Source organism: Geospiza fortis, unplaced genomic scaffold (assembly GCF_000277835.1).
Source record: "Geospiza fortis unplaced genomic scaffold, GeoFor_1.0 scaffold66, whole genome shotgun sequence".
Lineage (NCBI taxonomy): Eukaryota > Metazoa > Chordata > Aves > Passeriformes > Thraupidae > Geospiza > Geospiza fortis.
In genome coordinates this window covers 2,497,712-2,509,886 of record NW_005054312.1, presented here as the reverse complement: position 1 = coordinate 2,509,886, position 12,175 = coordinate 2,497,712, and the positions used below count along the sequence as shown (strand labels likewise).

The 12,175-nt window shown below is 46.9% G+C and overlaps 1 protein-coding gene across 1 annotated transcript in view; it reads right to left on the bottom strand.

Annotated features, from left to right (window-relative positions):
• Positions 1–206: 206 nt before the first annotated feature.
• The window catches only part of CREB3L1 (cAMP responsive element binding protein 3 like 1), a 28,547-nt gene continuing 16,578 nt past the window's right edge, over positions 207–12,175 (bottom strand). Inside the window, exons 8-13 of the mRNA XM_031055806.1 lie at positions 11,997–12,055; positions 10,122–10,190; positions 7,753–7,852; positions 3,598–3,718; positions 2,904–3,147; positions 207–2,496 (exon numbers count right to left, since the gene is read on the bottom strand). Of these exons, the coding sequence (XP_030911666.1) occupies positions 2,460–2,496; positions 2,904–3,147; positions 3,598–3,718; positions 7,753–7,852; positions 10,122–10,190; positions 11,997–12,055 (630 nt within the window). The 3' untranslated portion in view covers positions 207–2,459. The remainder of the gene's footprint in view (positions 2,497–2,903; positions 3,148–3,597; positions 3,719–7,752; positions 7,853–10,121; positions 10,191–11,996; positions 12,056–12,175) is intronic.

Here is a 12,175-nt window from a genome sequence, read left to right as displayed (position 1 = left end):
AGAACTGCAGAAGAAATTACAATGACAGTGCTGCTGGAAATAAAACATGCAAGTTTGTTTCTAGCCCCTGACATGGAGCATGAAGTCCCAGTACTGAACCAAGTTGCACATGGCCAGGGAGCAGGAGAGGGAGCAGGAGGTGAAGAGCTGTGATGTGGGCTGGTGTGACAACCATGCTTCAATGAAAGCACCTGTCAACCCAGGGCTGATGCTGCATCTTTTTATTTTATTTTTATTTTGCTTCATAAAGCAAATGCAGAGCAAGTGATAGAAGGAGGAGAAAGGGTGGCTTGAAAACAAAACAAAACAAAACAAAAACCACAAAAAAAATTAAGAGGGAAGAAGCAGCTGCTGGAGTATAAGTGGAAAGTGAGCTGCTACAAGAAAGAAGTTCATAGATGCCAAGCCCGCACTAATTCTTAATAAAATACAATACTGAAAATAGGATCTCAGAGTCTCCAAAATACAATATCTTAAGGGATCGGCAATAATACAAAATAAGTTTCATTATGTACAAACGAGTTCTGCTCTTGATCTCTGTACAACGGTGGGAGCGGGAGGCATGGGGACATGCTCAGTGGAAGTGTTGGGGTGGAGGAGGGTGTGCTTGGGCCCGGCAGTGGTTCTTTGTGCTGGGGTGGAGGTGGAGAATGGGGAATGCAGTGGTATCTGCTGACCAGTGTGGGCAGAGCAGAGCAATGCTGAAAGCCTTCCTCTTCATCACCCCACTGGCCATGCATGCATGATTGCAGCCAGCTGTGTCCAAATTTTCCTAAATTACTTGGAGGGGCAAAACCAATTTTCAATAGGGAGAAAAGAAGGATGTGAGGGCTCTTCCCTCACCTCTTAGTCCTTGAGCAAGAGCCATCCCATCCTTCCTCTAAAGGGAGCCTTCTCCACTCCCAGTCTGGGGGGAAGAGGAGAGGCTGGGGCAGTGCAGAGTGAGTCGAGGGTGCTTGATGAGAAACAAGCAGAAGAGGAGCCTGCTGTGAGACCTGGCAGAGTGCACAGGGACTCCCGTGTTACACATGGGGCAACCTGCCACATCCCAGATCTCCGACACTCATGTCCCACATTGTCCTTCCATCAAATGGCAGCTGAGGGAATGGAGTGAGGAGACACTTCTGCCTTTTTGCAGGACTTCTGCTGGAGAGGAAGAAGGGTCAGAAATGGGTGCCTGGGTGCTAAAGAGAATGGCATAGGCTTGAGATGATATCACTTCAACACCAAACTTGGCAAGGCTGGCCTGAGAGGTGGTGTGGTAAGAGTTTGCTATCTTTGCTGTCAGCATTTAGAAAGAAGAGGTCTAAAAATGTCTTTGGTGACCCTGGCCAATTCCAACATACCACCTCTTTCCTGTCAGATGTACCTGTCTCCAGAAATGCCAGTATGTCCTCAGTGGCTTTCACAACACTATTGTGCACACAGAGGATGTGAGGGGAATGATGGCTAATCTGACAGCCCTCCAATGGGTTGTAGAGCTCTCCTTGGTGGTTCCTAAGACCCCATTAGGCATGAAGCAGATTCAGGGATGGAGAGCTGGGATAGGGGTTGGGTTATGGGAATGTGTTTTTCTCACTCACTCTCAAAGGGGGAGGCTTGCAGAATGGAAAGTGAGAAGACCACTGACCTGGCTAGCACTGCACTGTAGGGCCCAAGCTGGGAACAGAAAGAAAAATACCACCCCTGCCAAAACAGGGGTGCTAAGGGTGGGGAGAAGTGGATTGTGAGGGAAAATTGCTCTCTCTTTCAGAGCTCTGGTTACCCAGAAGCTGCTGGCTAATTTTTATGGTGATTTATCTGTCTGGGATCTCTCTCCCCTACTCCGTTTGTGTGCAGATCTTTGCAGATAGTTGGTGTTGAAGTTACGTAGGCATGTCCATCAAGAGAAAACTAGAGCAAGGAAGAACTAGGTTTTCTCTCAATGGAAGCAGAAATATACTAACATATGAAAGGCAAGGAATGAGCTCAAACTCTCCAGAGCCATCTCTCCAGCACCAGCATCACCCACTCCTAAAACCCTCAGCAGGACAGTAAATCCAGCACTTTCTCTCTCCTTCAGGTGCATCTGATGTAGCCAAGACCTACACATGTGGGGACAGCCCCCTTGGTCTGGAGGCTTTGGGGAGTGAGCTGAAGAGTTTATGGGCTTCCTCTGATCTCCCTCCTCTCCAAGGTGAGCCCACATCCATAGGGTAGTGCTCATTTAAGCAGGAGGTAAGGCCAGAGAAGAGGGAGTCTCAGGGCTTCTCCAGACACTTATTGCTGGTTCTGGCAGTCCTGTGACTCCCCTCAGAGAGATCAGCACTAATGGGGACAATGGGGAAGGGGAGGAGCTGAACCCAAGGCCAGTTTAGGAGTGTCTAAATGCAGTGTCCTCTCCTGCCAAGTCCCCTCAGTTGCTTGGTGAGGAGGGAATCCTGCAATCAGACAGATGAGGCCTTGAGGTCCAGCAGCTGCTACAAGAATTCAGTTGTCTCACTGGAGCTTGTCTCCCTGAGGAAAAGAAAAGACAAGGCATCAGTCAAGGTTCATTGTAGCCTCCTATGCAAATCCACCTCTCTGTGTGCCCAGCTAGTTTGCTCTGACCAGGATGAACTCCTTCCCCAGGGCACTAAATGGAACACAAACCTGGGACCATATGAGTCATCCAGCCTTCCACATCTTTATGCAAGTGGGACACTGCTTAATGGACAAACTTTTGCTCTAGAAAATGAACTTGTTGCACTTGTTCTTATGCTCCCTGCCAGCACTGGCCTCCTCCAGCCACGGCTCTAAGCTGATTGCCTGTCCTGGGTGGCTTAGCTGTCTTCAGCTTGCAGCAGAGGGTACAGATGTGCCTGCTGCTTACCCCTAGACACTGTGCTGAGTTTTGGGCTCAGAAGGTGGCCCCACCTGCTTACCTCTCACGGAACTGCTCTTTGAGGTGGCTGAGAGTTGGGTCAGTTTGGTTCTCGTCAGGACCCCCCTGGGTTTTGCTCAGATATTTAGCTGTCTCATGTGTCCTGGCCAGATGAGGCCTTCCTTCTTCAGACTGCCTTTTTTTGACTTCCCACCCCTCAGGATGGTCCATGGTTAGGAAGGAGCTATAGCTCTCTTCTAAGGAGCCAGCACCCTCATCATAGAAAAGGAGGCTCCGTGACTGAACTGGAAAAAAAGGAAAGCATTGGTTAACAATGAGGGCAAGATCTCTTGCAATGGGCGTGGGTCATGATTGTGGTTTCAGCACATGCTCACCCAGCCTTGTCCATGTGAACTGTGCAGGATACCCTCCTCCCCCTAGCTTCATGAAGCAAATGCCCCCCTGGATACACAGCCTCTTCAGAAGACAACCATTCTGTCCTGGGACTTTTCCCTCATGCTCCTTCCTTTGACACTTGTCATGTTTTGGGACAATGGTTAGCATAGAATGACAACAGGCCCAACAAGGAGCTGTTATGGAGTTTGTACCACAAACAGATTAGGAGAATTCCCTTGCCACAGTCCCAGCATATGGGGAAGGCACAGAGGTGAGGATGCTATGCCTGATCAGGGAGTGTTGAGAGAAGAGCTGGAAATGGTTTGACAAGTTGAAATGGAGGAACACATTAGACTCACTCTTACTAGTTGTGTAAATGTCTGGTGCTGGTGTTGCTTTCACGGTCTGTGATGCTGAAGAGAATTCAGGGAGACAGGGCATCAGGGATCCCAGGATCAGAACGAAGCAGAGTGCCAGCACCTAGAAAGGAGATCAGCACAGAGTCAGTGCCACTAGCCATGAAGAAACACTCCCCCCACAGCACAACAACATGAGGCTGTGTAAGAAGATCTGGTCAGACTGACAACTGGGTACCTGTGGTCCCCCAGACAGGGAAGGGGCTTGCTGTGCTAATCTCTGTTGCAAATTCAAGAAGGGAAGCCAGAAACTTCCTCTTGTTGCTTTATTTGGAGTATTTCTGGTTCAATTGTGAGAACTTGCATGTCCTAGGAGACATGCAAGAGGACAGATAGTGGAAGGCATAGCTGAGAAACAAGCTGAAAAAAGGGAGACTCAACAGAAGCGACAAACTTTGCCTGGACCAAATGGAACCTGACCATTGGCTTAGCAGGACCTGTTGTGAGCTGTAAAGAAAGCAAGTCCACTGGGAGAAATCTGTGAGGTACTACACACAGAGCAAAGTGAAGCTACTATCCATGCAAGGACAGAAATGACAGCAGAACTGCAGTTGCCTAATACCTGATAGTAAAGATGCAGAATTCTAGGAAAGGTTAAATTTATGCTTGATGGGTAGGTATGCAGGACCATGTGTCTGTGCCTTCTGTTATCAAGCAGAGCAGTCAGAGCTACTAGGCAGTGATAACAGGAGAAAGGTACATGAAATCTCCCCTGAAATCCCTCAGGTAGGTTTGGAGCTATCTGGAAATTCTGCCGTAACAGTGAAGCTTCAGAGTGAAATGCCAGTGCTGATCATAAGGGACTCGATAGAGCTTAGGGAAGTGCCAGCACAGAGCAAGAAGGCACATATGGGAAATGTACAGAGCCAAATTACTGAACACTCATGCACCATGCATGGTCTGTAACTACCTGCTGCCAGCTCAGTGCTCAAACTGAGCAGCCAAAGAGGCAATGCATCTGTTGGTGATTTCTACTACCTATGTATAAACTAGCAAATTTGATCTGGGTGGATGCCTGTGGGGACAGCCAGCAATTGCTTGACTGCTTTTCAGAAGTCACCTATTTTAGAATACCCGTGCCTAAGTAATGCACAGAAGCTGGTACATCAAGTTAATTTTGACCACCAGTGGATTCCAGGAAATGTGGAAGATGAAATAGAAACATGGGGATACTATGTTATATAAAGAAAGATTTTAATTATCCAGACTCCTCATGGCTGGCTTTAAAGTAAGGACATTAAATGAAGGCAGCATAGATGCTAAGTGTGTCATATCAGGCACATGAATTTAGAATACTTATTCAACAAAAACAGAGGAAAAAATAAATTCTGAATGGATGTTGCTTGGAATTATCACAGCCAAACACACAACTTGGAGAAAAGGGAGCCAGCCCTGTAAAGTCTGTTCTTTCCTTCTAAAAAAACCCAGGCTTTTTGGGCTGAGAAAGAGCAGTATACTTAACATCTTGCTTTAACATGGCTTTCAGCTGGGGTTTTGCAAAACAGCACTGTTTTTACTGTTTTGTTTCAGGTTAACTCTGATGCTCTGATTCAGACCTAGTTCAAACTCTATAACAGTTCAAAACAGTAACTCTTGCCTTGATTTGGAGTAACATTTATGTCACAGCTTTTGACCATCTTATTATTTGACCTCCTAACATTGAGGGAAATTAACCTAGAGAAGACTACTGCAAAACCATTTGGAAAGGTGAAGGCAAAATTAATAATAAAATAAAAGACATACTGAGAGTGTATTTATCAAAGGTTCACTGTTAAACTGTGAGGAAGTAGCAGATGGAGTAGCAGAGAGATCTGTTACAGATCTGGCAAGATTCAGTGTTTTTAAGCTTGACTTAAATGATGGACTGTATCAAATCTGCAGATGGGAGAGACTACAAGCAGACTGGCTTTTGGTCAGTATTCAAATTTGAAATGATCTTGACCATGGGAAGAAATGGTCCAAGAGAACAGTGGGAAGATATATACAGACAATTGTGGAAACGTGCTGAGAGCTCTGAGGTGGCAGGAGTGATTAACAGAGGAAATACATCAGTGGCTATGTGTTTCAGCTGTCCTACAGAAGAGGCTCTGGGAGTTAAACTGATGCATAAGACGGGTCCAGGCCAGTGTTACTTTGCAAAGGGCAAGTCTCAGCCCAAGCATTATGAACAGGCTTTCTGGTGGATTTGTACTGGCCTTCAGGTGGAACACTATGCCCAGCTTTAGGCCCTATACTTCCAAGAAGATGCAGGGCCATTGGAGAAAATCTGGAATATAGCTCTGGGAACAATCAGTGATTCAGTAACTCAGCCTTCGAGGGAAAACTGAAGAAATCATGGTGATTTAGCAGACCAGACTGAAGGGAGTTGCTCAAAAACAAGAGTTTTCAAATATATAAAATGCAGCTGCCCAAAGGGAGAATAAACAGATATTGCTCACAATGGGCAGAAGAAGTTCTAATAGGCTTAAGCTGCTGCAAGGAAGATTGAGATGAGATAGCAAGAAAGCTTTATCTGGGAAAGATAACATAGCACTGGAATGGTTTGCCTGAGAGGCTGAGGACTGCTCACCACTGGAGGCCTTCAAGGAGTGGCAGTACAAATATTCAGGAGCAATGACACAGGGCTAAAGAAGAAGGGTGGCCTGCTCCACTCCCATGCTGCAAGACACAATGATTCTACATATCTGTCATGATAAGGAATGCTGTATTTAAAAATGGAAAATGAGAACACAGAGGCTTATGAAAGGAACTGGTCAAAGATAGAAAAGCAAATTACAAATTCTTGGAATGCTTCAAAGCTAGGAAGTCAGAGTGGGTGTGTGGGCTGGGATGCCTGCAACAAAGGGAACAGCAAGGAGACACAGGACATTGTTGGGAAGCTAAATTAGATATTATATCAGCCTTTAGCACAGGGGTTGTCTGCAAGGCACCTCTTCTAAAATTGTTTATTCCAGGTAGTAGCATTGAAGAATTGTTGGAGCCAGGGGTGCTCTGATGAGCTGCTGCATTAAGGAGCAATGAGTCACTGGGCTCAGCTGGGTCACACCCAAAAATGTGGAAAGAACTTGGGAATGAAGACAGAGAGCAGGGACAAAAAAAGACAGTCATTAAAATCTGGTCTGACAAGGGGGCAGCAAAGAGTAGCAAAAGGTTGAGCAGATTTTGAAAGGAGAAAGTGCTTGAAATTACAGAGCAGGGGCCCTGGAACCAAGGAAACTCATTGAACCAGGACCAAAAAACAATCCCTCAGGACACTGAGGATGCTGAGAAAGTGGGGCAAGTACCTCACCATCTGTTTGTATTTTGTGACTGCTAACAGTACAGAAGTGATAACAAGATATAGATAACTAACTGACAAATTTGTCACAAGCAGCTACTATGACAATCCTACAAAGACATCACAGGGGTGAAGATTATATTTTTACTATGGACCATAAATTTTCCCCAGAAAAAAAAAGATATGAAGATTAAGCAATTTGTTCTATTTATGGCTACACACTGGAATGCTCTAAAACTCCTCAATGAAGCCAATATTTATTAACCATGATCCTCCACTATGAGGCAAATGGGGATTACCAAAACAACAGACAACCCTGAATTATTATGGTTAGTCAAAAGGACAAAGAGAATTCCAGATGGATTTAACAAAGCCTATGTGCAGGCATATCAAGAACAGATGCCATTTCTTGCTGATAAACACAAGGTAATGCCCACTGGGATGAATACTTGGAGTGTTCATCTGCCCTGCTGAGTTAAACATTAAGCATTACCAGCTCAGCAAAAGAAAACTCTGCCCATTAACAATGGAATCTCATTGAAGATTTTTGCTGAATGGCTAATAGCTAATGAAAAGCAAACAAAGTGCTTTTTTGCCCAAAGAAGAAGGTAGTGAAAATGCAGGAATTATTCTAATGTTGTTGCATAAACAACTGATGTATGTATGACACAGGGCCCAGCTCTGGTGACTATAAAACAAAAGGAAAGAGCAGATGTAACTGACAACAGAGCTGGACAGCAGGGAAGAGGGCAGAGACAGGCAATCAACAAAGCTGTCTGAAGAAGCATGGCCAATAAGGAAGATGGAAATGAAGCTTATACCATTAGACAGGTCCCAGTCTGCGTGGAAGCCATTTTATAAGGTCTGGAGACTTTCCCAGCTACCAGAGCCTGAAGCTTCTGTAACTGCTGGAGCAGAGTCCTGTGATAGGAAACAATGCATATCAAAACTTAATAAGGAGGTAGAAGCCAGTAAGTGAGTCAAGAATACCACTACCTGCTTCACATTGTACCTTGGTTTTCCCTTCTTGTGAAAACAGGTATCTCCCCTTTGCTGTATATTGCTTAAGTTCTCTGACCAAACAGGCTTGGGAAACAAGAAACAAAAAACGGTCTTATCAGTGGATCCACCACCACCTTCACTGCACCTACCCACCATTATGAATGACTATTATTTAGGGCTCCTGGGTGCCTGAAAGCCCAGCCAGTCAATTCCCAGAGCAGTGGAGAGCCAGCATACCATGAAAACCAAGCTCTGGCATGGAGGCTGAACTTTGTAGACAGGTCAGACCTTTCGCACAGGCTTGCCTGCTCCCACTTCATTCAGAGACACGTACTCTGAAGTTCAACTTGTGCCCCAAACTGTGGTGGAGAGAGAAATAAGAAACAGTTGTGATCCCCTTGAGCTTCTTCAGTCTTGGCAAATTCTGCAGAGGAATGTAGGCAAAGCCAAATCTTGAGTTCAGCAATTAATTAATTCTCTGACTGCCCTGGTTGGAACACATGCTAAGGTCTCTCTGCCCCATTTAACTGTTCATGGGCATCTGCACACACAATACAAAACAGTGGTAGGTGTTACCAAGAGCTACTGAGCCCTTCACTGAGCTGGTGAAGGAATCTGGGATGAGGGAGACTACAGAGTGCACAGTTCCCAAGAGTTGCATACTATGAAATGGAGACTATTGCTGACTTTCCCTCTGGGAGCACTGACTGTTTTACACAAATATGTTTGAGCTTTCATAAAATGCCAGGTCCTGGAACCAGGAGACTGCAGGAGATTCCCAGCTTTATCCCTTTCCAAATCCTGTTTTGCTCCCTGTACTTGTGGAGGGAGAGAAGCACAGAGTGTCCCACTGGCAGTGCTCAAAAACCAAACCCAATTAGAAGGAACACAATGTGTATTTTAGGGGAAAAATTAAAATGTCTTGGCTTTTAGGACAGTGTCCAGGCTCCCAGAGAGGCCAGGGGTAAGATGTGCTTAGCTGCATGACAGCAGCTAAGCAGCTGTATCTCTGGCAGACAGGAGACCTCTGGCTCTCACACACCTCAGCCAGACCATGCCTGGCAAGCCCCAGTCCCAGCTCCAGTGTTAGGCCTGGAAGCCAAGGCCACTGCACTCATGTGGTGGATGGGAAGAAGGGGTGCAGTGAAGCCCTTAGGAGTCCTCCATGAGCTGACAGGGCAGCTGAGGAGTGGGTGAGGAACTGGCTCTCTGGCTGTGGCTCTCCCCTGCAATTTGAGCTGATAAAAATGGAGCTATACAGACAAGCATCCCCTGCAGTTTACCCTGCCCTTGCTCACACCTGTTGTGCCCAGTAAGAGGGAGCAGAGCTGGGCTCTCCTCTAGCTCCAGCTGCCCTTCCCCGCTGCAGGGTGGAAATCTTCATTATTTGCTTCCAAGGAAACAAATTCCCCTGGTAATTGGTGGGCCAGCCCTGCATAATAAGAAGTACAAGTGCTCACCAGAGCTTTGAGTGAGGAAACCCAGAACCTTGGGTGAGAGAACTTTAGAACTTTGGGGCTGTGGGAACAAGCTTGCTCCTTTCAGGTGAGCAGTAGCAGCAGATGAGACAGAGATTCTTTGGCCTTGCTTTGCCCAAAAGAGGCTGAGAAAGGGCTGGAATACCACATGCACAATGAATTGCCCTGGATTTGGTGGGAGTTAGGATCTCTACTTTTATTAGAAGAATGGGCTTTCCCTGTATTCACCGAGTCTGTTCAGCTTTCTCAAGAGAAACCTGAAACAGCCACAATATGCTCAGGGCCTTTTATTTCTCTGAAGAGCCCAAAAGCAGAAACAGTGGGTCTGAGATGCTGCTGTGAGGGGCCTCCATTAATGCATCTGCCCTGGAGACAGAGTGAGCCCTGGAGGGGAATGGAGAAGGCAGCATGAGCCCAAAGGATTGCAGGGAGAAGGACGCAGTGATATGGGAAACATGCCTTCGCTCCCTCCCTCCCCTTGCTGCCGAGTGTCCTGGCAGTTTGTCCCAACACAAACATTCCAGGCTCGCTAACCAAATCCAGCTGCCTCCTTGCCGTCCTGGGCTCAAAAGCAGCGCCTGGCCAAGCAGCACCGTGCAGGAGCTGGAGCAGCCTGCTTTTCTCTCCTTGTCCCCCTGCTCCAGTGTTCCTGACTTCCCTTCCTACCCACCCTGCCCTACCCACAGAGGGCCAAGTCTAGCTCCTCTTACCTGTTTGCATTTTCTAAGGTCTCCACTTTTTTCCAGAGTTCATTGTTTTCTGTTGTATATGTCTCTACCCTATGGGAATAAAACCCATAGCCAGTTAGTCACAAAGGCCAGAGAGATTAAGACAATGGAGTTCTTGCTTTTCATGGGGCATGGAGGCTCAGTGGCTTCATCTGTCACCTGCAGATATGGTCCTGAAATCAAATGTTACTTGTCCCACCTGACTGCTGCCAGCCCCAGTAGAGCAGGGATAAGACTGCAGGCGGACAGTTACATGTGACAGTTCCTAGTTCAGCATCTTCGGAGGGTTGGGAGAGATAGTAGCACCTGGTTACAGGCAGGTCAAGTCAGGACAGATCCAAAGTTATGCAGGCATTTCCATCACTTCCAAACCCCCCTAAGAAGCATGAAAAAGGAGGAGGGGAACAAAGTCAAACCCCTCCCTGAGAACCTGCCCTGGGCTCTGCACCCTGGCTGTGAAATCCAGGCTGTTCTGTGCAAACACTGGACCAGCTCCGACTGCAGGCACTTGAGGGCAGCAGAGAACCTGCAGGCTCCTTCCCACATCTTCCGACGGGAAAGTGGCTGGGCTGCAGCTGGGACAAGGGAAGGGGAGTGCCTCCAGGTCGGGAGAAAAGCAAGCCGGAGAGAGACACAGCCCGATCCTGCTGGAGGTTTGCAGCACAGCCTTTGAACCAGGCGTTCCGTGCAAAAACTGGGCTTCCAGCAAAAGTGTCAAATTGAATGGGGAAGGGCCCAAGTACAGGCTTTGACAAACCACTTTTTAGTAAGCCAAGCTGACCAAAGACATGTTCTATTAAAAAAAAAAATCGCTGAATGCTGCTTTTGGTTCACATTTAAACCTGGCATTGTTTGAAAGCCATCTGTCATAGCAATGCTCTAGCGTAACAAACTGCTTAGTACATACAGGCACCACAGCCACATCTGGGGAGGAGGCCCCAGCACCAAACGCCCTGGACCTGCCCTTTAAGTGAGGTCAGCCAGCTCCCCAGCCCCGGCTTGAAGGTCCCCATATGGGACACTAGCTGGAGGTGACGTGCTCTGGTGCCTGGACGTACTCATGCACACTGAGGCCCCTTGAATCATCTGCTTTAATTGAGCATTTCTGTGCAACTAGAGAAGATAAATAGCATCCGGGAGAAGAGTTAATTAAAGTTGGGTTTGGGGGTTGTTTTTTTCCACTTGCTGATCTCAGATGGTGTTAGTAACTGGGAAGAAGATAGTAATTATACAGAAACATGAATTTGTGCCTGGATTGCAGCATTCTTCTTTGCCTGGGAATGCGCATTAGGGGTTGCTAGCATAGGAGTTATTTTCTACCCAGTCAGTGTCATGTGACTGGGTTAGGCCTGCCATACATAGGAGAAAAACAAGGTTGCAAGGAGAAAAACAAAGCTAATGCAGAGTGGAAGTGGGGGAGAGTGGGGAACAACTGCAATGCAAGGTTTTTCTTGCTGTCAAGTGTTTGTGTGTCCAACTTCATAGGAAGAGAGGGGGAAAAAGCCATGATCTTTACCCTCCAACAGCTTGCCACTTATGGGACAGACAAAATAGAGGCACCTTCTAGTGGGGAAACCCAAAATCCCACCTTGTTGGCAGCCAAAATGGCCTGTCTTTTGCAGGGGACCAGCCAAATGAAGCAGTTGGAAACACAAAATTTCCTGCCCAATCTTTATCCCGCAAGAGGATTTCTAGGAGGGAGGAGAGTAGGGGCAAGATCCCAAACCAAACTCCTGGGCATCCAGCCTTGCAAGGAATTGTATTTTTTGAGCAATTCAGAGACAAAACATTAGAAAGGCGGCCTGTGCATGGTCAGGATTCCTTTTTTCAAAGTAAGACTGAGAAGAAGAAACTTACTTTTTCTCTAGACATTCCACATACTCTTTCTTCTTTCTGCGGCTCTCCTGAGCAGAGATCTGTGAGGGGGGGCAGAGGGGAGTCAGTATCATAAGCCTCTGGATGTTTTTTTGTGGCTCATGCATCTTGTCTGTCTCCTGCACACACAGCACCCTAAAGGCAAATGGGGAGTTGCCTTC